Source organism: Electrona antarctica (genome assembly GCF_951216825.1).
Source record: "Electrona antarctica genome assembly, chromosome: 2".
NCBI classification, from domain to species: Eukaryota; Metazoa; Chordata; class Actinopteri; order Myctophiformes; family Myctophidae; genus Electrona; species Electrona antarctica.
In genome coordinates this window covers 52,053,190-52,076,766 of record NC_136807.1, presented here as the reverse complement: position 1 = coordinate 52,076,766, position 23,577 = coordinate 52,053,190, and the positions used below count along the sequence as shown (strand labels likewise).

Here is a 23,577-nt window from a genome sequence, read left to right as displayed (position 1 = left end):
GTAAAAAGTGCTTTGGACAAAACCTCTTAACTTGGACCCTCAAAATGTCTGCTAAAGCAACTAACTCCACCACCTCTCCCCCTCTCATGGAAGTAATTGACAATATATAAAGTTACAACACCAACTTTGATGAGGCTGTATTCCTTTGATTTATAAGGTTTTCTTAATTTCCTGAAAAATTCATATTTTTCATTTCCTGAAAAATGAACATTTTGGAGTTATGAGGTTTCCTCCCGACAGCAGAGATATATAATATATAAAAAAACAAACCTACCTTGGTGTGTCCAAACCTATACTGCTCTTCGTCCAGCATCAAGGTGGTCAGAAGTTTTTCCGAGGCCTTCTTGTTGTCCATGAACTGTCCCTCTGGGATGGCGCTTGGATTGAGGATGCGGTATCTGAATGAAAACGTCGTAAACAACACATGACATACTGTGGTCGTGGTGGAAAAACGTACTCAATCGTTTAGCTTAGGTAAAACTATCAATACCTACAATGTAGAAATACCTCTCCCTCAGGTGATCACCCCACTTCCCCCTTCTTTAGTCTTTATACCGCTTTTCTCTTTCTTTTTTCTTCCACTCGGTTCATGTCGTTTCTTATTTTTTTGTGATGATATTGAATTTTGTTGTTATTTTCCATGTCATGTTTATGAATTAATTACAGGACCCGAATGCGTAAACACGAAGTGGGGGTGGGTGGCGTAGCTATTCTTCTGTTAACGACATGAAAAGGGCAGAATGTGGTCTGTGTTTCCTCTAGTTAACGACATGAAAAGGGCAGAATGTGGTCTGTGTTTCCTCTAGTTAACGACATGAAAAGGGCAGAATGTGGTCTGTGTTTCCTCTAGTTAACGACATGAAAAGGGCAGAATGTGGTCTGTGTTTCCTCTAGTTAACGACATGAAAAGGGCAGACTGTATAGTCTGTTTCTCCCCTAGTTAACGACATGAAAAGGGCAGCTGTATAGTCTGTTTCTCCACTAGTTAACGACATGAAAAGGGCAGACTGTATAGTCTGTTTCTCCACTAGTTAACGACATGAAAAGGGCAGCTGTATAGTCTATTTCTCCACTAGTTAACGACATGAAAAGGGCAGCTGTATAGTCTGTTTCTCCCCTAGTTAACGACATGAAAAGGGCAGCTGTATAGTCTGTTTCTCCCCTAGTTAACGACATGAAAAGGGCAGACTGTATAGTCTGTTTCTCCACTAGTTAACGACATGAAAAGGGCAGCTGTATAGTCTGTTTCTCCACTAGTTAACGACATGAAAAGGGCAGACTGTATAGTCTGTTTCTCCACTAGTTAACGACATGAAAAGGGCAGCTGTATAGTCTATTTCTCCACTAGTTAACGACATGAAAAGGGCAGCTGTATAGTCTGTTTCTCCCCTAGTTAACGACATGAAAAGGGCAGACTGTATAGTCTGTTTCTCCCCTAGTTAACGACATGAAAAGGGCAGCTGTATAGTCTGTTTCTCCCCTAGTTAACGACATGAAAAGGGGAGACTGTATAGTCTGTTTCTCCACTAGTTAACGACATGAAAAGGGCAGCTGTATAGTCTGTTTCTCCACTAGTTAACGACATGAAAAGGGCAGACTGTATAGTCTGTTTCTCCACTAGTTAACGACATGAAAAGGGCAGCTGTATAGTCTATTTCTCCACTAGTTAACGACATGAAAAGGGCAGCTGTATAGTCTGTTTCTCCCCTAGTTAACAACATGAAAAGGGCAGACTGTATAGTCTGTTTCTCCCCTAGTTAACGACATGAAAAGGGCAGCTGTATAGTCTGTTTCTCCCCTAGTTAACGACATGAAAAGGGCAGACTGTATAGTCTGTTTCTCCACTAGTTAACGACATGAAAAGGGCAGCTGTATAGTCTGTTTCTCCACTAGTTAACGACATGAAAAGGGCAGCTGTATAGTCTGTTTCTCCCCTAGTTAACGACATGAAAAGGGCAGACTGTATAGTCTGTTTCTCCACTAGTTAACGACATGAAAAGGGCAGCTGTATAGTCTGTTTCTCCCCTAGTTAACGTCGAACGACATGAAAAGGGCAGACTGTATAGTCTTTTTTCTTCCACTCGGTTCATGTCGTTTCTTATTTTTTTGTGATGATATTGAATTTTGTTGTTATTTTCCATGTCATGTTTATGAATTCATTACAGGACCCGAATGCGTAAACGCACCTCTGTTTGAAGTCGGCGTAGAGGATCCTGTTGGGGAATCCCTTCCTGCAGATGCGGATGCCCTCCAGCACGCCGTTACAGCGCAGCTGGTGCATGACGAGAGGGTTCTCCATGGTCCCCGGAGTCTTGGTCTCGTTGGGGATGAGGCAGCGCACGAAGTGGGGGTGGGTGGACCTCAGGTTAGTCATGAGCTTACCCAGGTTCTCCTGAGGGGGGTGGTGGACACATGGGGGGGTTTAGAACAAAGCATGGACCTCAGGTTGGTCATGAGCTTACCCAGGTTCTCCTGAGGGGGGTGGTGGACACATGGGGGGGTTTAGAATAAAGCATGGACCTCAGGTTAGTCATGAGCTTACCCAGGTTCTCCTGAGGGGGGTGGTGGACACATGGGGGGGTTTAGAATAAAGCATGGACCTCAGGTTAGTCATGAGCTTACCCAGGTTCTCCTGAGGGGGGTGGTGGACACATGGGGGGGGTTTAGAACAAAGCATGGACCTCAGGTTGGTCATGAGCTTACCCAGGTTCTCCTGAGGGGGGTGGTGGACACATGGGGGGGGTTTAGAACAAAGCATGGACCTCAGGTTGGTCATGAGCTTACCCAGGTTCTCCTGAGGGGGGTGGTGGACACATGGGGGGGGTTAGAACAAAGCATGGACCTCAGGTTGGTCATGAGCTTACCCAGGTTCTCCTGAGGGGGGGTGGTGGACACATGGGGGGGGTTTAGAACAAAGCATGGACCTCAGGTTGGTCATGAGCTTACCCAGGTTCTCCTGAGGGGGGTGGTGGACACATGGGGGGGTTTAGAACAAAGCATGGACCTCAGGTTGGTCATGAGCTTACCCAGGTTCTCCTGAGGGTGGTGGTGGACACATGGGGGGGGGGGGGGGGGGGGGGTTAGAACAAAGCATGGACGTCAAGTTTACCCAGGTTCTCCTGAGTTTGGTGCACACATGGGGGGGTTAGAACAAAGCATGGACCTCAGGTTGGTCATGAGCTTACCCAGGTTCTCCTGAGGGTGGTGGTGGACACATTGGGGGGGGGGGGGGGGGGGGTTAGAACAAAGCATGGACGTCAAGTTTACCCAGGTTCTCCTGAGTTTGGTGCACACATGGGGGGGTTAGAACAAAGCATGGACCTCAGGTTGGTCATGAGTTCGCCTCGGTATACCCAGGCTTTTATTTTATAGTTCGCGTCCGGCTCAAAAAATGAAAGGGCTCTGTTTGGTGAACCAATATTCTCCAGCGGGTTGCTCCTTGCGCACCCGCCCCTCTATACCAGAAAGCAGGCTGGCTAGGCCAGGCTAGTCACGACTTTACCCAGGTTCTCCTGAGTGTGCACACATGGGGGGGGTTAGAACAAGGCATGAATGCGTATATTGTGTTGATATATTCTGTAGAATTCCAAAATGATTTAGTCCTGCTGTGTTTTGTTCATGCCACTAGACTAGTGACTAGAGTAGAGCAATGATCATCACCTACCCTGTGCAAGGCAGACACGGTCTGGAACGATGAACCTTTCTTCTTTTTTCCTCCGCCTTTTGCTTCTTCTGTTAACGACATGAAAAGGGCAGAATGTGGTCAGTGTTTCCTCTAGTTAACGACATGAAAAGGGCAGCTGTATAGTCTGTTTCTCCACTAGTTAACGACATGAAAAGGGCAGAATGTGGTCTGTGTTTCCTCTAGTTAACGACATGAAAAGGGCAGCTGTATAGTCTGTTTCTCCACTAGTTAACGACATGAAAAGGGCAGAATGTGGTCTGTGTTTCCTCTAGTTAACGACATGAAAAGGGCAGAATGTGGTCTGTGTTTCCTCTAGTTAACGACATGAAAAGGGCAGCTGTATAGTCTGTTTCTCCACTAGTTAACGACATGAAAAGGGCAGAATGTGGTCTGTGTTTCCTCTAATTAACGACATGAAAAGGGCAGAATGTGGTCAGTGTTTCCTCTAGTTAACGACATGAAAAGGGCAGAATGTGGTCAGTGTTTCCTCTAGTTAACGACATGAAAAGGGCAGAATGTGGTCAGTGTTTCCTCTAGTTAACGACATGAAAAGGGCAGAATGTGGTCTGTGTTTCCTCTAGTTAACGACATGAAAAGGGCAGAATGTGGTCTGTGTTTCCTCTAGTTAACGACATGAAAAGGGCAGAATGTGGTCTGTGTTTCCTCTAGTTAACGACATGAAAAGGGCAGCTGTCTGTTTCTCCACTAGTTAACGACATGAAAAGGGCAGCTGTATAGTCTATTTCTCCACTAGTTAACGACATGAAAAGGGCAGCTGTATAGTCTGTTTCTCCACTAGTTAACGACATGAAAAGGGCAGCTGTATAGTCTGTTTCTCCACTAGTTAACGTCGAACGACATGAAAAGGGCAGACTGTATAGTCTGGTTCTCCACTAGTTAACGACATGAAAAGGGTAGACTGTAGTCATATCGCGGAGACAATAATAGTCATACACTACTAAGGATGAATTTGCTTTTGAGATGTAAACTCAGTACCACTTAATTAACCCATTTAGGACTGAGACCAAATTCTACAAAATATCAGTGGTTCTCAAACTATTTCATGTCAAGGACCCCGAAAGTTATATGTAATTGGCTGTCGACCCCTATCGGAAAATATGTTGTTTCAGGGACCCTCAAAAGCAAAGATATGAGTTGAAAACATCCACTGTGAAAGAATATAGCCTATATTCAAAGATTTGCACCAAATGTTCACGATCTTTCAAGATCGTCCTAAATTCATGGGTTAAAGGGTCAGGAAACACAAAATCACGTTTTCTTAAGAATTTAACAAAAATAATGGTGTCCTTTGTGATAGGGAGCAATGATATACAGTACAGTATAGAACTTGAACCATGAGAGGCAGGTGGGTGAGCTAAAGCGAGCGAGAATGTTGCAAAGTTCGCTTGAGCCGACTCAGCGCTGTCCGAGTTGCGAGCCGCCAGGCACAGAATCGTGAATCCCCCCCTAGTTGCGCGCGGTCCAAATAAACACAGCGAACATCACTCACTGGTGAAAGTACTGGGCGGAAAAGGAAGTTGGCGTACATACATACCTGCAGCGGACTCTGCACTAGCATAGCTGGAGAACAGTTAGCTTTAGCGTAGCTATAGTGAACAGTTAGCTTCATGTTCATACCTTCCGCGGACTCTGAGCTAGCGTAGATACACAACAGTTAGCTTCATGTTCATACCTTCCGCGGGTTTCTGCGCTAGCGTAGCTATAGAGAACAGCTAGCTTTATGTACATACCTGCCGCAGACTCTGCGCTAGCGTAGCTATAGAGAACAGCTAGCTTCATGTACATACCTGCCGCGGACTCTGCGCTAGCGTAGCTATAGAGAACAGCTAGCTTCATGTACATACCTGCCGCGGATTCTGCGCTAGCGTAGCTATAGAGAACAGCTAGCTTCATGTACATACCTGCCGCGGACTCTGCGCTAGCGTAGCTATAGAGAACAGCTAGCTTCATGTACATACCTGCCGCGGACTCTGCGCTAGCGTAGCTATAGAGAACAGCTAGCTTCATGTACATACCTGCCGCGGACTCTGCGCTAGCGTAGCTATAGAGAACAGCTAGCTTCATGTACATACCTGCCGCGGATTCTGCGCTAGCGTAGCTATAGAGAACAGCTAGCTTCATGTACATACCTGCCGCGGATTCTGCGCTAGCGTAGCTATAGAGAACAGCTAGCTTCATGTACATACCTGCCGCAGACTCTGCGCTAGCGTAGCTGGAGTACAGCGTGCCGAGCAGCTTCATGGTGGACTTCTGGAAGAGGCCGACCACTGTCTCGTTGAGCGGGTCCTTGTTCTTCACCAGCCAGTTGCTGATGTTGTAGTCCACGGTGCCGGCGTAGTGCACCAGGGAGAAGTGGGCCTCGGGGCGCCCCTTAATGATGCGGGGCTTCTGGAAGTTGGGGTTCTTGCCCAGGTGGTTGTCGTACAGCTTGGACTTGAAGGTCTCGTCGCTGGCCTTGGGGAACATGCACTCCTCTTCCAGGATGGACATGATGCCCATGGGCTGGAGGGAAGGAGATGCCAAACCACACGGTATGAGAGAAAACCAATGAATGGAAGCAGGGGTCATTGCCATGCTTTTTGTCGCTGTTTGTCACTTTCTGTGTGGGGTTTGCATGTTCTCCCCGTGTCGCCTAGGGTAGGTACTCTCACATGTTCTCCCCGTGTCGCCTAGCGTAGGTACTCTCACATGTTCTCCCCGTGTCGCCTAGGGTAGGTACTCTGACATGTTCTCCCCGTGTCGCCTAGGGTATAGGTACTCTCACATGTTCTCCCCGTGTCGCCTAGGGTATAGGTACTCTCACATGTTCTCCCCGTGTCGCCTAGGGTAGGTACTCTCACATGTTCTCCCCGTGTCCCCTAGGGTAGGTACCCTCACATGTTCTCCCCATGTTCCCTAGGGTAGGTACTCTCACATGTTCTCCCCGTGTCCCCTAGGGAAGGTACCCTCACATGTTCTCCCCATGTCCCCTAGGGTAGATACCCTCACATGTTCTCCCCGTGTCGCCTAGGGTAGGTACCCTCACATGTTCTCCCCGTGTCGCCTAGGGTAGGTACCCTCACATGTTCTCCCCGTGTCCCCTAGGGTAGGTACCCTCACATGTTCTCCCCGTGTCGCCTACAGTTAGCTTTAGCGTAGCTATAGAGAACAGTTAGCTTCATGTTCATACCTTCCGCGGACTCTGCGCTAGCGTAGCTACACAACAGTTAGCTTCATGTTCACACCTTCCGCGGTTTCTGCGCTAGCGTAGCTATAGAGAACAACTAGCTTCATGTACATACCTGCCGCGGACTCTCACATGTTCTCCCCGTGTCCCCTTGGGTAGGTACCCTATCATGTTCTCCCCGTGTCGCCTAGGGTAGGTACCCTCACATGTTCTCCCCATGTCCCCTAGGGTAGGTACCCTCACATGTTCTCCCTGTGTCCCCTAGGATAGGTACTCTCACATGTTCTCCCCGTGTCCCCTAGGGAAGGTACCCTCACATGTTCTCCCCATGTCCCCTAGGGTAGGTACCCTCACATGTTCTCCCCGTGTCCCCTAGGGTAGATACCCTCACATGTTCTCCCCGTGTTGCCTAGGGTAGGTACCCTCACATGTTCTCCCCGTGTCCCCTAGGGTAGGTACCCTCACATGTTCTCCCCGTGTCCCCTAGGGTAGGTAGTAGGTATACCTCACATGTTCTCCCCGTGTCCCCTAGGGTAGGTACCCTCACATGTTCTCCCCGTGTCCCCTAGGGTAGGTACCCTCACATGTTCTCCCCGTGTCCCCTATGGTAGGTAGTAGGTACCCTCACATGTTCTCCCCGTGTCCCCTAGGGTAGGTACCCTCACATGTTCTCCCCGTGTCCCCTAGGGTAGGTAGTAGGTACCCTAACATGTTCTCCCCGTGTCCCCTAGGGTAGATACCCTCACATGTTCTCCCCGTGTCCCCTAGGGTAGGTAGTAGGTACCCTCACATGTTCTCCCCGTGTCCCCTCACATGTTCTCCCCGTGTCGCCTAGGGTAGGTACCCTCACATGTTCTCCCCGTGTCCCCTAGGGTAGGTACCCTCACATGTTCTCCCCATGTCCCCTAGACAGTATAATATTAACATTACCTTCTCAATGAGCTCGATGCAGACAGTATAATATTAACATTACCTTCTCAATGAGCTCGATGCAGACAGTATAATATTAACATTACCTTCTCAATGAGCTCGATGCAGACAGTATAATATTAACATTACCTTCTCAATGAGCTCGATGCAGACAGTATAATATTAACATTACCTTCTCAATGAGCTCGATGCAGACAGTATAATATTAACATTAACTTCTCAATGAGCTCGATGCAGACAGTATAATATTAACATTACCTTCTCAATGAGCTCGATGCAGACAGTATAATATTAACATTACCTTCTCAATGAGCTCGATGCAGACAGTATAATATTAACATTACCTTCTCAATGAGCTCGATGCAGACAGTATAATATTAACATTACCTTCTCAATGAGCTCGATGCAGACAGTATAATATTAACATTACCTTCTCAATGAGCTCGATGCAGGCTGCCAGGTCCATGCCGAAGTCGATGAACACCCAGATGATGCCCTCCTTCTTGTACTCCTCTTGTTCCAGGACGAACATGTGGTGGTTGAAGAACTGCTGCAGCTTCTCGTTGGTGAAGTTGATGCACAGCTGCTCGAAGGTGTTGAACTGCAACGGAGGAGTTATTATCAATATGATGATATCTAAATCTATATCTCTCCATGTATTTATTATTTGTTTATTTAGTTATACTTGCCCTATTTGTTCCATTCCTGTAAGCCAATAATGCTGCTGCTCTAACAACACTCAGTCTAATCACTAATCAGCACAACTGATGACTAAATTCGAATGCACAACTGATTTCTAAATTCGAATGTGATTCATCAATTCTCAAATCTTCTATTAACGGCTAGGTGTGCCGTCATGCCCATTTCAGCACGGCTGGATAGCCTATTTCAACCAATAGAGGGTATGCGCGTGACATCACCATCATACCAGGAAGTAATGTGGGAACGCCTACTGAGTGGCAAAAAACGATTTTCTGGCCTTGACAGCCCATACTATCCAAACAGAAAAGTCCTGTCTGATTGCATTAAACAACGTTAAACGACATTAAACTCACTTTGCCACTCACGTTGCCACTCGATTTGCTACTCAATTTGCCACTCACTTTATGCATGCGCATACACTCTATTGCTTGGTCAGAAGAACTACCTGTACAGTAGTGTAAATATTTCATTCCACTTTTGTCTTATTTCCTCCTTTTTTGGGGTGACTCCTCTGTGCACCACCAGAGGGGGCTCAAGTACCACTAGTGGTACTAGTACCAGTGGTTGGGAACCTCTGTTCTAGAGCAGGGGTTCTCAACCCGTGGGTCGCGACCCCTCGGGGGGTCGCCAAATTATTTTAGGGGGTCCCCAAATTATTTTCCAAAAAAAAAGAAAAAAAAAAAGATTTTTTTTTAATTTTTATTTTCACGATTTTTCAAAAATAGCAGACCTACAAGCTCGTAGCGCGCCACTCGGTGGCGCGCTATGAGCTTGTAGATCTGCTATTTTTCAATAGCTAAATTATAACAATGCTTAAAACACCAAAAGGGGTTCCCGCCCAAAATGGTTTAAGGTTATTGTAGCAGTCAATTCATATTGGGGGTCGGGAGGGGGCGGGGCGGGGGTCCCGAGACGTTGCCAAAGCATTTCCGGGGGTCCCCGGTCAAAAACGTTGAGAACCCCTGTTCTAGACAACGCGTTGCGCTTGTGAGCTTGTAGATCGGCTATTTAGCTAGTGGAGATGCGGTGTGTAACGACATGGATTTCTAAACATATTTTGTTCAACACAAAATACTGTGTTTAAGTTCAGAGGGAAAAAAAAGCAATTCTCCTGAATGCTGCCTTAATTCCGGTATGGCATGGAAGTAGATTAGTAAATGCTGCATTGGTGGTCAGGAGAGGGCAGTTGTTTTTTACAGACGGGTAAAAGGGCAGTGGCTGAAGCTCCCTTTGATGTCTATGTGTGCACGTCCCTGATGATGATATCTACTATCTCCCCCTGCTCTCGTGACATCCATTTACAATTTAGGCATTTAGCAGACGCTCTTAATCCAGAGTGATTTAGGGCCGATTCATACTCCTATTTTACCGCTGTTTCGGCGCTGTAGTGCCGAAATGATTTCGGCTCGTCAGAAATTTTCAGTAGCACCGAAGAGCCGACTTTAGAACGGTACCCGCCCCCCCGAACCTCAAATGACGTCACATTGTAGGCTCTACAGCGCCGAACCGACTTTTATTCGGCTCTAAAATAGGAGTATGAATCGCGCCTTACATTAAGCAATAACAAAAGCATGGCATACATCACATATATAAAAAAGTAGTCATCATGAATCATGCATAAACTAAGAACGTAACAGTGGAGTATCTATGTAAACTATACATACTATACTATATAATATATTATACATGTGTACTATAAAGTGCTATGACTACATAAAATGCAATTATAGAGCTGTCTACGTAACAAGCTATAAGTCTGTTTAAAATACTATCTAAGTCTACATAATGTGCTATCTAAGGGGCATCTTCGGTCTTCAGGGATAACTCACGTCGAAGATCTCGAAGCCGGCGATGTCCAGCACGCCGATGTAATGCTGACGCGCGTTCTTGGTGTCCAGCTGATTGTTGATTCTGACCACCATCCAGTTGAACAGCCTCTCGTACACCGACTTGGCCAGGGCACCGATGGAGTAGTACACCTGTCAATCAAGACATATATGGTTTAGAAACAACCTCTAACTAGACCTACAGTTGGAGGCCATCGATATTGTCCTTTTCTTTTTGCTGAGTTTTGCGTGATCTGCGCAAAAGGACAGTTAACCCATTTTGGGCAGGAACCCCTTTTGGTGTTTTAAACATTATGTTATAATTTAGCTATTGAAAAATAGCAGATCTACAAGCTCGCTACGAGCTTGTAGGTCTGCTATTTTTGAAAAATCGTGAAAATATTTATTTCAGAAAACTGGAGGATTTAGATAGGATGAGTCAAATGATAAGGAACAATATCGGTGGCACCCAACTGTAACTAGACCTGACCTGGCCCCTCCAGGCCTGCAGGTCAGGTGTGGCCTCTTGGTGGCGCTATAATAGGCCAAGGTGAAAAGGGTGCCGTTTCTTCTTACGCCTTGGATGGCAATTGGATGATTTGAGGCATTTTGTTCCAAAAACAAAGTGTTTTGCAAAAATCCACCTGGTTGGTGGCGCTATAACAGGCCAATGTGAAAAGGGGTGGGATATATTCCTCAGCCTAGTAGGAAAGTCCGTGAAAGATTTCACGTAAATTGCACGCTGCGTTCATGATTTGAGGCTATTTGTTCGAAACGGGGCCAATCCTGCAAACTTGAAAAGCCAATGTTGGCCAATTAGGATGGAATCTGAAATATGGGATAGATCCGTCTTGAACACATGACTATAGAGATAGTGTGTGACGATTTGTCAGAGGCCTCTTGACTTCCTCCTCCCGTGACGAACTGCAGCGGCCAATGAGGCATCTATATTTTTTTAATATCTTTGATACAAATAACATGTCACTCACCTGGTTGACCCCCTGACCTTTGGTGACCCACTCGTTTCCTACTTTGACCCTGGGGTGACACAGGCCCTTCAGGAGGTCAGCCGAGTTGATGCCCATCAGGTACGACACTTTGTCAGCGTCTGGAGAGCGAAGGGTTAAAGATATTTTAATTCACCACATTTTATATACAGCATACTAGACCTGTACGTGCCCGTCGCAGTCGGGGTACATATATATTTTTGGGGTCCATGACGTGAAATATTGAGCACCACTGATAAAGAAACATAGGTTTTTCAGAAAACCGTCAGCATTTAGAAAACGTTTTTTTTTTAAATTTCGACGTCAGGCCTAAATGGGTTAACCCATTCTGGACGGGAACGCCTTTTGGTGTTTTAAAACATTATGTTATACTTTAGCTATTGAAAAATAGCAGATCTACAAGCTCCGAGCTACGAGCTTGTAGGTCTGCTATTTTTGAAAAATCGTGAAAATGTGCCTCAAATCTTTGAATATATATTATTACAGAGTGAACATTTTAACTCAAATCTTTGCTTCTGGGGGGTGTCCCTGGAAAAACATATTTTTAGATGGGGGGTCGGTGGGCCGATTACATAACATTTTTGGGGTCCTTGACATGAAATATTGAGCACCACTGATACAGAAACATGAGGTTTTTCAGAAAACCGCCATCATTTAGAAGACATTTTAAAAACGTCGACGTCATGCCTAAATGGGTGTACCTTCGGTGCCGTCGGGCTCTGCCTGCTCCTCCCTCTGTTTCTGCTTGAACTTCATGTTGCCGTAGTGCATGATGGCTCCGGTCAGCTTGTAGATGCCGTTCTTCTCCTCCTGGGTGAAGCCCAGCACGTCGAAGGCGTCCTGAACACATACAGTACAGGAAAGCATAGATTAGAATAATTCTAATTCTAATCATTAGATAATAATAATAATAACTTTATTTATATAGCACCTTTAATAATAATAATAATAATGAATTGCATTTTTATAGCGCTTTTCCCAAGTGCTCAACGCGCTTTACAATGGTTCATTCATTCATACATTGGGAGGTGAAGTGGCGAACAGTCGACGCCAGCGTCCTCACTTCGCACATTCACACACCGACGGTGGCGAGCTCACACCGACCGACTCATTGGAGGCAATGTAGGGTTCAGTGTCTTGCCCAAGGACACTTTGTGTCATGTGGACAGGAGGAGCTGGGATTCGAACCGCCGACCCAGGGATCATTGGACGACCTGCTCTACCTCCTGAGCCACAGCCGCCCTAGGCCCACCTTTCTAGGCATGAGCCACAAAGTGCTGCAGGGGTCTAGTGCATTGTAACGGGGACAGACTCCATCTCCCAGGGGTCTAGTGCATTGTAACGGGGACAGACTCCATCTCCCAGAGGTCTATAGCGCATTGTAACGGGGACAGACTCCCTCTCCCAGAGGTCTATAGCGCATTGTAACGGGGACAGACTCCATCTCCCAGAGGTCTATAGCGCATTGTAACAGGGACAGACTCCATCTCCCAGGGGTCTATAGTGCATTGTAACGGGGACAGACTCCATCTCCCAGAGGTCTATAGCGCATTGTAATGGGGACAGACTCCATCTCCCAGGGGTCTATAGTGCATTGTAACAGGGACAGACTCCATCTCCCAGGGGTCTATAGCGCATTGTAATGGGGACAGACTCCATCTCCCAGGGGTCTATAGCGCATTGTAACAGGGATAGACTCCATCTCCCAGGGGTCTATAGCGCATTGTAACGGGGACAGACTCCATCTCCCAGGAGTCTATAGCGCATTGTAACGGGGACAGACTCCATCTCCCAGGGGTCTATAACGCATTGTAACGGGGACAGACTCCATCTCCCAGGGGTCTATAGTGCATTGTAACGGGGACAGACTCCATCTCCCAGGAGTATATAGCGCATTGTAACGGGGACAGACTCCATCTCCCAGGAGTCTATAGCGCATTGTAACGGGGACAGACTCCATCTCCCAGGAGTCTATAGCGCATTGTAACGGGGACAGACTCCATCTCCCAGGGGTCTATAACGCATTGTAACGGGGACAGACTCCATCTCCCAAGGGTCTAGTGCATTGTAACAGGGACAGACTCCATCTCCCAAGGGTCTAGTGCATTGTAACGGGGACAGACTCCATCTCCCAGAGGTCTATAGGGCATTGTAACGGGGACAGACTCCATCTCCCAGGGGTCTATAGCACATTGTAACGGGGACAGACTCCATCTCCCAGGGGTCTATAGTGCATTGTAACAGGGATAGACTCCATCTCCCAGGGGTCTATAGCGCATTGTAACGGGGATAGACTCCATCTCCCAGGGGTCTATAGCGCATTGTAACGGGGACAGACTCCATCTCCCAGGGGTCTATAGAGCATTGTAACGGGGATAGACTCCATCTCCCAGGGGTCTATAGCGCATTGTAATGGGGACAGACTCCATCTCCCAGGGGTCTATAGCGCATTGTAACGGGGACAGACTCCATCTCCCAGGAGTATATAGCGCATTGTAACGGGGACAGACTCCATCTCCCAGGAGTCTATAGCGCATTGTAACGGGGACAGACTCAATCTCCCAGGAGTCTATAGCGCATTGTAACGGGGACAGACTCCATCTCCCAGGGGTCTATAACGCATTGTAACGGGGACAGACTCCATCTCCCAGGAGTATATAACGCATTGTAACGGGGACAGACTCCATCTCCCAGAGGTCTATAGGGCATTGTAACGGGGACAGACTCCATCTCCCAGGGGTCTATAGCGCATTGTAACAGGGATAGACTCCATCTCCCAGGGGTCTATAGTGCATTGTAACGGGGACAGACTCAATCTCCCAGGGGTCTATAGTGCATTGTAACGGGGATAGACTCCATCTCCCAGGGGTCTATAGTGCATTGTAACGGGGATAGACTCCATCTCCCAAGGGTCTATAGTGCATTGTAACGGGGACAGACTCCATCTCCCAGGGCTCTAGCGCATTGTAACGGGGACAGACTCCATCTCCCAGGGGTCTATAGCGCATTGTAACGGGGATAGACTCCATCTCCCAGGGGTCTATAGCGCATTGTAACGGGGACAGACTCCATCTCCCAGGGGTCTATAGCGCATTGTAACGGGGATAGACTCCATCTCCCAGGGGTCTATAGCGCATTGTAACAGGGACAGACTCCATCTTCCAGAGGTCTATAGCGCATTGTAACGGGGACAGACTCCATCTCCCAGGGGTCTATAACGCATTGTAACAGGGATAGACTCCATCTCCCAGGGGTCTATAGCGCATTGTAACGGGGACAGACTCCATCTCCCAGGGGTCTAGTGCATTGTAACGGGGACAGACTCCATCTCCCAGAGGTCTATAGCGCATTGTAACTTGGACAGACTCCATCTCTCAGGGGTCTATTGCATTGTAACGGGGACAGACTCCATCTCCCAGGGGTCTACTGCATTGTACAGGGACAGACTCCATCTCCCAGAGGTCTATAGGGCATTGTACGGGGACAGACTCCATCTCCCAGAGGTCTATAGAGCATTGTAACGGCGACAGACTCCATCTCCCAGGGGTCTATAGAGCATTGTAACGGGGACAGACTCCATCTCCCAGGCGTCTATAGCGCATTGTAACGGGGACAGACTCCATCTCCCAGGGGTCTATAGAGCATTGTAACGGGGACAGACTCCATCTCCCAGGGGTCTATAACGCATTGTAACGGGGACAGACTCCATCTCCCAAGGGTCTAGTGCATTGTAACGGGGACAGACTCCATCTCCCAGAGGTCTATAGGGCATTGTAACAGGGACAGACTCCATCTCCCAGGGGTCTATAGTGCATTGTAACAGGGATAGACTCCATCTCCCAGGGGTCTATAGTGCATTGTAACGGGGACAGACTCCATCTCCCAGGGGTCTATAGTGCATTGTAACAGGGATAGACTCCATCTCCCAGGGGTCTATAGTGCATTGTAACGGGGACAGACTCCATCTCCCAGGGCTCTATAGCGCATTGTAACGGGGATAGACTCCATCTCCCAGGGGTCTATAGTGCATTGTAACGGGGATAGACTCCATCTCCCAGGGGTCTATATCGCATTGTAACGGGGACAGACTCCATCTCCCAGGGGTCTATAGAGCATTGTAACGGGGACAGACTCCATCTCCCAGGGGTCTATAGTGCATTGTAACAGGGATAGACTCCATCTCCCAGGGGTCTATAGTGCATTGTAACGGGGATAGACTCCATCTCCCAGGGGTCTATATCGCATTGTAACGGGGACAGACTCCATCTCCCAGGGGTCTATATCGCATTGTAACGGGGACAGACTCCATCTCCCAGGGGTCTATAGAGCATTGTAACGGGGACAGACTCCATCTCCCAGGGGTCTATAGCACATTGTAACGGGGACAGACTCCATCTCCCAGGGGTCTATAGAGCATTGTAACGGGGATAGACTCCATCTCCCAGCGGTCTATAGCGCATTGTAACGGGGACAGACTCCATCTGTCCCTCACAAAAAAGGCCCAGAAGAGACTGTTTTTTCTGAGACAGCTGAGGAAATTCCACCTCCCAAGAACCTTGCTGGTTAACTTCTATACTGCCATCATAGAATCCATCATCACCCTCGCCATCACTGTTTGGTTCCCCGCTGCAGCGGCCAAGGACAAGGCCAAGCTGCAGCGGGTCATACGATCAGCAGAGAGGGTGATTGGCTGCCCTTTGCCCCCCCTTGAGGCCCTGTTTAGGAGTAGGGCTTCGAGGAGGGCCAGGAAGATCATGGCTGACCCTGCACACCCAGGCCACAGTCTTTTTGCCCCGCTTCCCTCAGGCAGGAGGTTGCGGTCCCTAAAGACTTTGAAGGCCCGACATTCAAACAGCTTTTTCCCCACGGCTATCCGGCTCCTCAACGCTGCTGGTGTCCCCCCCTGACCCCCCTTTATCCTCCCTCCACCCCCACTCAGAGTGGAATGGACTGACTTGTGCTCTGAACTGATCACTTGAACTCTCTGCACTTTATTTTACTCACTATTCTTTGCACTGTCTTGTCCTGTTTTGCACTTGTCCTAATGTTATAACTGCACTCTGCTGTCCACCAAACCAAATTCCTAACATGTTTACATGTCATGGCAATAAAGTCTTCTGATTCTGATTCTGATTCTGATCTCCCAGGGGTCTATAGCGCATTGTAACGGGGATAGACTCCATCTCCCAGGGGTCTATAGCGCATTGTAACAGGGACAGACTCCATCTTCCAGAGGTCTATAGCGCATTGTAACGGGGACAGACTCCATCTCCCAGGGGTCTATAACGCATTGTAACAGGGATAGACTCCATCTCCCAGGGGTCTATAGCGCATTGTAACGGGGACAGACTCCATCTCCCAGGGGTCTAGTGCATTGTAACGGGGACAGACTCCATCTCCCAGAGGTCTATAGCGCATTGTAACTTGGACAGACTCCATCTCTCAGGGGTCTATTGCATTGTAACGGGGACAGACTCCATCTCCCAGAGGTCTATAGGGCATTGTAACGGGGACAGACTCCATCTCCCAGAGGTCTATAGGGCATTGTAACGGGGACAGACTCCATCTCCCAGGGGTCTAGTGCATTGTACGGGGACAGACTCCATCTCCCAGAGGTCTATAGGGCATTGTACGGGGACAGACTCCATCTCCCAGAGGTCTATAGAGCATTGTAACGGGGACAGACTTCCGCGTGTTACCGGCTGATAGCGACAATAAGCCACTCCCGACCTACATTCTATGTCAAACAAAAGTAGCAAAAATAGCCGATCTACAAGCTCAAAACGTGTCTACGCATTTTGCGACATAATAGTAATATTGGCTACATTGGGAGATGACAGTGGTATTACTAAAGGTCTTTACGACTCCACAGATCCACCTACGTCAGTGGCGATCAGCTCTTCAGAATCGTTGATGGACTTGACGGTGAGCTCTCCTTGGGAGATGAAGGCATAGTCGTAGGGGTTGTTGGTGATGAGCAGCATCTCTGTTGGAAAACATGGAGAACACAACTTGGATTATTACATCATCACAGTGTTGTCTAAATGGCGTGACATTTTGTTTATTATTATTGCTGTCTGGAAGAAACCACCTAACTCCAAAATGGAGTTAGGAGGGTTTTTTTCTAAGCAGTTTTTAATACTTTTCATTGCTTCAATATTTTTTAACCAACTCACAGACATAAACGGTGTTCAATATCACTGGTGTATGGAGAGAAAAAAAAGATGGGTGGAGTTAGCTGGTTTTATTTATGATTTATGAAAAAGTTGAAATATTAATAATAATAATACTAATAATAATAATAATAATAATAATAATAATAATAATCAAAAACATAAAAAATGGAGTTAGGTGGTTTCTTCCGGGCAGCAACGGAATATTCACTTTATATGATTCAATATTGAGTTGATAATGTTTCAGCGTTCCTACCCAGCAGCTCTGGTTTCTGTTGAGACAGGATCTGGTAGAAGATGTGGTAGTCTCGCTCAGCCTTCAGCTGATACGTGACGCGGGACTTCTCCAGCAGATCTGGAAGACAGCACACTTTATTACTGTTTAGGTCAGGGTGAAGACACAGCACTTTATTACTGTTTAGACCAAGGGTGGGCAACTTTGCCACTGTTCCACACTCACTCCAGAGGGACACTATAGTTCCACACTCACTCCAGAGGGACACTATAGTTCCACACTCACTCCAGAGGGACACTATAGTTCCACACTCACTCCAGAGGGCCACTATAGTTCCACACTCACTCCAGAGGGACACTATAGTTCCACACTCACTCCAGAGGGACACTATAGTTCCACACTCACTCCAGAGGGCCACTATATTTCCACACTCACTCCAGAGGGACACTATAGTTCCACACTCACTCCAGAGGGCCACTATAGTTCCACACTCACTCCAGAGGGACACTATAGTTCCACACTCACTCCAGAGGGACACTATAGTTCCACACTCACTCCAGAGGGACACTATAGTTCCACACTCACTCCAGAGGGCCACTATATTTCCACACTCACTCCAGAGGGACACTATAGTTCCACACTCACTCCAGAGGGCCACTATATTTCCACACTCACTCCAGAGGGCCACTATATTTCCACACTCACTCCCGGTCTATGGTTTAAAATGCATCAAATACTGTACATAAAGAAGATTGCTTGCATACTTACAAGTCTCAATGTCAGCAGAGGACAGTTTGCCACTGACACCAAAGTGGATTCGGATGAATTTACCCTGAGAAATAAAATACATACAGGCAGGCAGATCGGTTTGCTGTTCCTGGAAGTTGTTCACACACTGCACAATGACCTGCATGTGCGTGTGTGTGTGTGTGTGTGTGTGTGTGTGCGTGCGTGCGTGCGTGCGTGCGTAGGTTGGGGTGTTATATAAACGTACGAATCTGGAGGAGTTGTCGTTCCTGATGGTCTTGGCGTTGCCGAAGGCCTCCAGAGCAGGGTTAGCCTGAATGATTTGATCTTCAAGGGTTCCCTGGAGAGCAGCACAGAGAGAAAGGCTTTAAGTGTGCGTGTGTGTGTGTGTGTGTGTGTGTGTGTGTGTGTGTGTGTGTGTGTGTGTGGTTCCCTGGAGAGCAGTAGAGACTCTTTAAAACCCTTTTTTGGGCGGGAACCCCTTTTGGTGTTAGCATCATGTTATGCTTTAGCTATTGAAAAATAGCAGATCTACAAGCTCATAGCGCGCCACCGAGTGGCGCGCTACGAGCTTGTAGGTCTGCTATTTTAGAAAAATCGAAGAACGACTGACATAGAAACATAGCTTTTTCAGAAAACTGTCAGCGTGTAGACGACATTTTTAGAATCTGATCTCAGGTCAAAATGGGTTAAACCCAGTTCTGTTACAGTAGACCAAGGTTTCACAAAGCCTTCAGGGCATTACATTTACTTTAGGCATTACTTTGAATCTCTTTCGCAGATAAATATTGTGAAAGTAGACCAACTATACAAGCTCACAACGCCTTGCACTGCGAGTGCGAGCCATTGTGAGCTTGTAGATCAGCAATTTCCACATTGTTTGCCTCTCATTTGACAATTTGGCCAATTAAATAGGTCTTAAAAGTCAGTAAATTGTCACTTTACAATCGTGCAGATACCCTGCATAAGCGTAAATACCGTACGTTGGGTTTGTTTATAATACGGGTTGAGTGAGAAAACAATGTTGGACATTACAAGCTCCGAAGTTATTTGGGGGAACTAGAGCAGGGGTTCTCAACGTTTTTTGGGCCGGGGACTCCCCGTAAATGCTTTGGTCTCGATCGCGACCCCCTCCCCACCCCCAATACAAATTGGCCGCTACATTAACCGTAATAACAGAGAAAATATAGAATAAATAAATACTGAACCAGATATAATCAGCAAGGATTTAGTTTATGCATGTACTATGTGTACCATGTAAATTCTGAACTGAACTAGAGTAGAAAATAAACCTTTTTCTCTGAACTAGAGTAGAAAATAAACCTTTTTCTCTGAACTAGAGTAGAAAATAAAGTTTTTTCCCTGAACTAGAGTATAAAATAAACCTTTTTCTCTGAACTAGAGTAGAAAATAAACCTTTTTCTGTGAACTAGAGTAGAAAATAAACCTTTTTCTGTGAACTAGAGTAGAAAATAAACCTTTTTCTGTGAACTAGAGTAGAAAATAAACCTTTTTCTCTGAACTAGAGTAGAAAATAAACCTTTTTCTGTGAACTAGAGTAGAAAATAAACCTTTTTCTCTGAACTAGAGTAGAAAATAAACCTTTTTCTCTGAACTAGAGTAGAAAATAAACCTTTTTCCCTGAACTAGAGTATAAAATAAACCTTTTTCTCTGAACTAGAGTAGAAAATAAACCTTTTTCTCTGAACTAGAGTATAAAATAAACCTTTTTCTCTGAACTAGAGTAGAAAATAAACCTTTTTCTGTGAACTAGAGTAGAAAATAAACCTTTTTCTCTGAACTAGAGTAGAAAATAAACCTTTTTCCCTGAACTAGAGTAGAAAATAAACCTTTTTCTCTGAACTAGAGTAGAAAATAAACCTTTTTCTCTGAACTAGAGTAGAAAATAAACCTTTTTCTGTGAACTAGAGTAGAAAATAAACCTTTTTCTCTGAACTAGAGTAGAAAATAAACCTTTTTCTCTGAACTAGAGTAGAAAATAAACCTTTTTCCCTGAACTAGAGTAGAAAATAAACCTTTTTCTCTGAACTAGAGTAGAAAATTTTCTCTGAACTAGAGTAGAAAATAAACCTTTTTCTCTGAACTAGAGTATAAAATAAACCTTTTTCTCTGAACTAGAGTATAAAATAAACCTTTTTCTCTGAACTAGAGTAGAAAATAAACCTTTTTCTCTGAACTAGAGTAGAAAATAAACCTTTTTCTCTGAACTAGAGTAGAAAATAAACCTTTTTCTCTGAACTAGAGTAGAAAATAAACCTTTTTCTCTGCTGCAGCGTCCTTCTTCCCAACGACTGCTGCGATGCTGGCGAAGTACTGGATGACTCTCTTGGTGTTCACGGTCTTCCCAGCACCGGACTCACCACTGATTGGGTACAAGAACAAAATATCACGGTCTTCCCAGCACTGGTTGATAGACTTCCGAGCTCTGCTGTTTCATGTCAAGGACCCCCAAAATGACACTAATTAGGCAAATTAGCCCCGCGGACCCCCACTTGAAAAGATATGCCAGGGACCCCCATATGAGAAGATGTTTACGGCTCTAGCAGAGATTCTCAAACCATTTAATTTCAAGCACCCCCAGTTTGACATGCATTAGTCTACGGACCCGCCATTCAATGGCATTTCTATCTCTGGGACCCCCAATTTATATTGTAAAATCAATGTTAATTTAACTCTGAGAGTGTACACATGGAACCGGGTGGTTCCATTTGTACACTCTCAGAGTTACAGACACATAGGCCCTCATTTATCAATTGATTGTAAATTCTGCCCCAAATTCGAGTGTAGGTTTCGTAGTACACCCACGTCGCGTCGGCATTTATAAAGTGATCGCAAACAGCTGATCCTTCCTTAATTTCGTTCCGACGTTAATAAATGTGACGGCTGAAATCTATCTGGCACGCCCTGTGAAATCAAGCCTCGCCCTCGTTTTTGCGACATGAACAACTGCAATACGACCACACAACGTATGGTAACCAGGGTTACATGATGTTAAAAGCCAATAAAAAGGTTTCCTTTTCTTGCTGCCCGCCTCACCCCCCCCCCCCATACCCTCATACACACACACAGATGCACGCACGCACACGCAATTTGCAAGCCCAACTGGTGTGTTGTATCTTAAATATATAAAGAACGAACACCTGCATGGATTAAATAAAGCTATAGGCCTACCCTGTCTGTTTCTCCTCGCTTGCCTTTCTGGTTCGTAAACCACAACATGCAAGCCGCCTTTGTTTTAAATGGTCCCCCAAACCGTTCACAGTTCACACGGCCGGGGATGCCCCCCCCCCCCCCCCCCCCCCCCCCCCCCCCCCATGCTAATTTGCCCAGTCAATCATTAATTTTGATCCACGCTATGCGCCTGTGGTGTGTTGTTAGTTGTAGGCTACTGTTGTAGCCTATATTAAATTATTATTTATTCATTTAATATACAACAAGATATATTAGTGAACGAAAACCTGAACCTGTGAACCATGAATTAAATAACAAATAGGCGCGCACACACGCTGCTGTTTTGCATCTCCTCCCTCCTGCCCTGTCTGTCTGTCTCTATCACTGTGATCCGTCCGTGACACCGTGGTCCGTGACCAACTGACCATGCACGTTCGACAGTCTATTTAGATTTTTCAGATTGCCTTGCAGTCGCTAGTCGCTGCAGTGGCAGTGTCAACTATATGAATATTGCACTAATTGCAGCCAAAACCGTAGCCTCATGGTGGTGGGCTGGCTGGGTTAGAACAGTTCTCCACTGATGCGTTCCCACTTGCGCTGGCACGGCACATTTGGCATTCGAGTTCGGGTTTATTAAACGAGGAGGAGATTGCACATAGCCTACCGTAACTCCAGAAAGACATCGGCCTGCTGTAAATTAGGCTACAGTAGGCTACCCATGTTGGGACTCTCCGCAGCTGCAGCACTGCACTATAGGCTATTCTCCAACGTCCCGTCATGGAAATATTCCAGCACAGACAAGACAGCCCAAATCCTCGCATGTATGCGCTCATGCAAAACACTGTTTAAATGGCTAGTATCTAAACTTGCAACATTGTTTTAATTGCGCGATTGTAATTGCTTGTAAAGTTGGTAATCCTACCAATTTCATATGACACAAAGACACATCATATGACTATTCCTTTTTTATTTTATTTTTATTTTTTTACATGTAGCCCATACAGTTTTATATTAACATTTTAGGAGTGAATACATATGTTTAGATGCCTGTGACAGCCTCTCAGCTGGTCAAACAATGCTGCTCCGCTGTTCTACGACAGAAAAACAGGTGAGGACAAAGCGTACGACAGCTCCCGACCAGACGTGATTTTTGTCTTGGCACACGATCATTTTCAAGCTTTGGCGCAAATCGTAAATGCCGAAATTAGTAATTTCGGCGTACACCCATATTTTGCTGTACGCACGGTTGATAAATGAGGGCCATAAGGTTTAATTGTGTTCCAAACTATCATTTAGCTGCAGGTGGACCCCCTGGAACTCCCTCAAGGACCCCTGGGGGTCCCCGGACCCCACTTTGGGAACCACTCTTGCAGAGCAACTACACAAGCCTCAACATGTGGTCACTGTACTGTTCCCAGGTGTAACAACAACTCATTGGGACAGTCTGCCTTCTCAGAAAAAGGGGGCAAAACCTTTGGAACTCCTCGCCATACGGTTGTAAAACTAGAGACGGATGGTAACGTGTTCTACAGAGGACTCAAACTATATGGTTGAAATAATTTTGATGTAAAATATTCATAGTATATAATTCCTTTTTTTGTACTTGTAGCAGATCTACAAGCTCGTAGCGCGGCACCGAGTGCCGCGCTACGAGCTTGTAGATCTGCTATTTGGGTTTTGTTTAAACTACAGTGATGCCGTATTCTTAGAAAAGTCTCCTGTGGACAGGTGGTGAACATTGGCACTCGTGCTAACACACTGTAAGGCATCAATGCATCTACATACTGTACATACTGTTATATACCTTTATTGAAAGGATAATCCCCTTGAGATGTCTCATCTCATTTTAGAGGGGGTCCTCATACTGTACATACTGTACATATTGTCCATATC

The 23,577-nt window shown here is 46.3% G+C and overlaps 2 protein-coding genes across 2 annotated transcripts in view; one reads left to right on the top strand and one right to left on the bottom strand.

The window, feature by feature from the left end:
- cttnbp2nlb (CTTNBP2 N-terminal like b) overlaps window positions 1–23,577 on the top strand; it is a 420,337-nt gene that overhangs the window by 318,492 nt on the left and 78,268 nt on the right. The gene's annotated exons all lie outside the window — the stretch shown is intronic.
- Window positions 1–23,577, bottom strand: part of LOC306940346 (myosin-7-like) — a gene marked incomplete at its 5' end in the record, with an annotated part of 60,977 nt that overhangs the window by 29,435 nt on the left and 7,965 nt on the right. Inside the window, 13 exons of the mRNA XM_079525367.1 lie at window positions 275–398; window positions 2,187–2,392; window positions 3,665–3,732; window positions 5,893–6,208; window positions 8,233–8,403; window positions 10,334–10,483; window positions 11,320–11,438; window positions 12,039–12,177; window positions 17,220–17,323; window positions 17,767–17,865; window positions 18,514–18,577; window positions 18,740–18,832; window positions 20,770–20,875. Coding sequence (XP_079381493.1) covers window positions 275–398; window positions 2,187–2,392; window positions 3,665–3,732; window positions 5,893–6,208; window positions 8,233–8,403; window positions 10,334–10,483; window positions 11,320–11,438; window positions 12,039–12,177; window positions 17,220–17,323; window positions 17,767–17,865; window positions 18,514–18,577; window positions 18,740–18,832; window positions 20,770–20,875 — 1,759 coding nt within the window. The remainder of the gene's footprint in view (window positions 1–274; window positions 399–2,186; window positions 2,393–3,664; window positions 3,733–5,892; window positions 6,209–8,232; window positions 8,404–10,333; window positions 10,484–11,319; window positions 11,439–12,038; window positions 12,178–17,219; window positions 17,324–17,766; window positions 17,866–18,513; window positions 18,578–18,739; window positions 18,833–20,769; window positions 20,876–23,577) is intronic.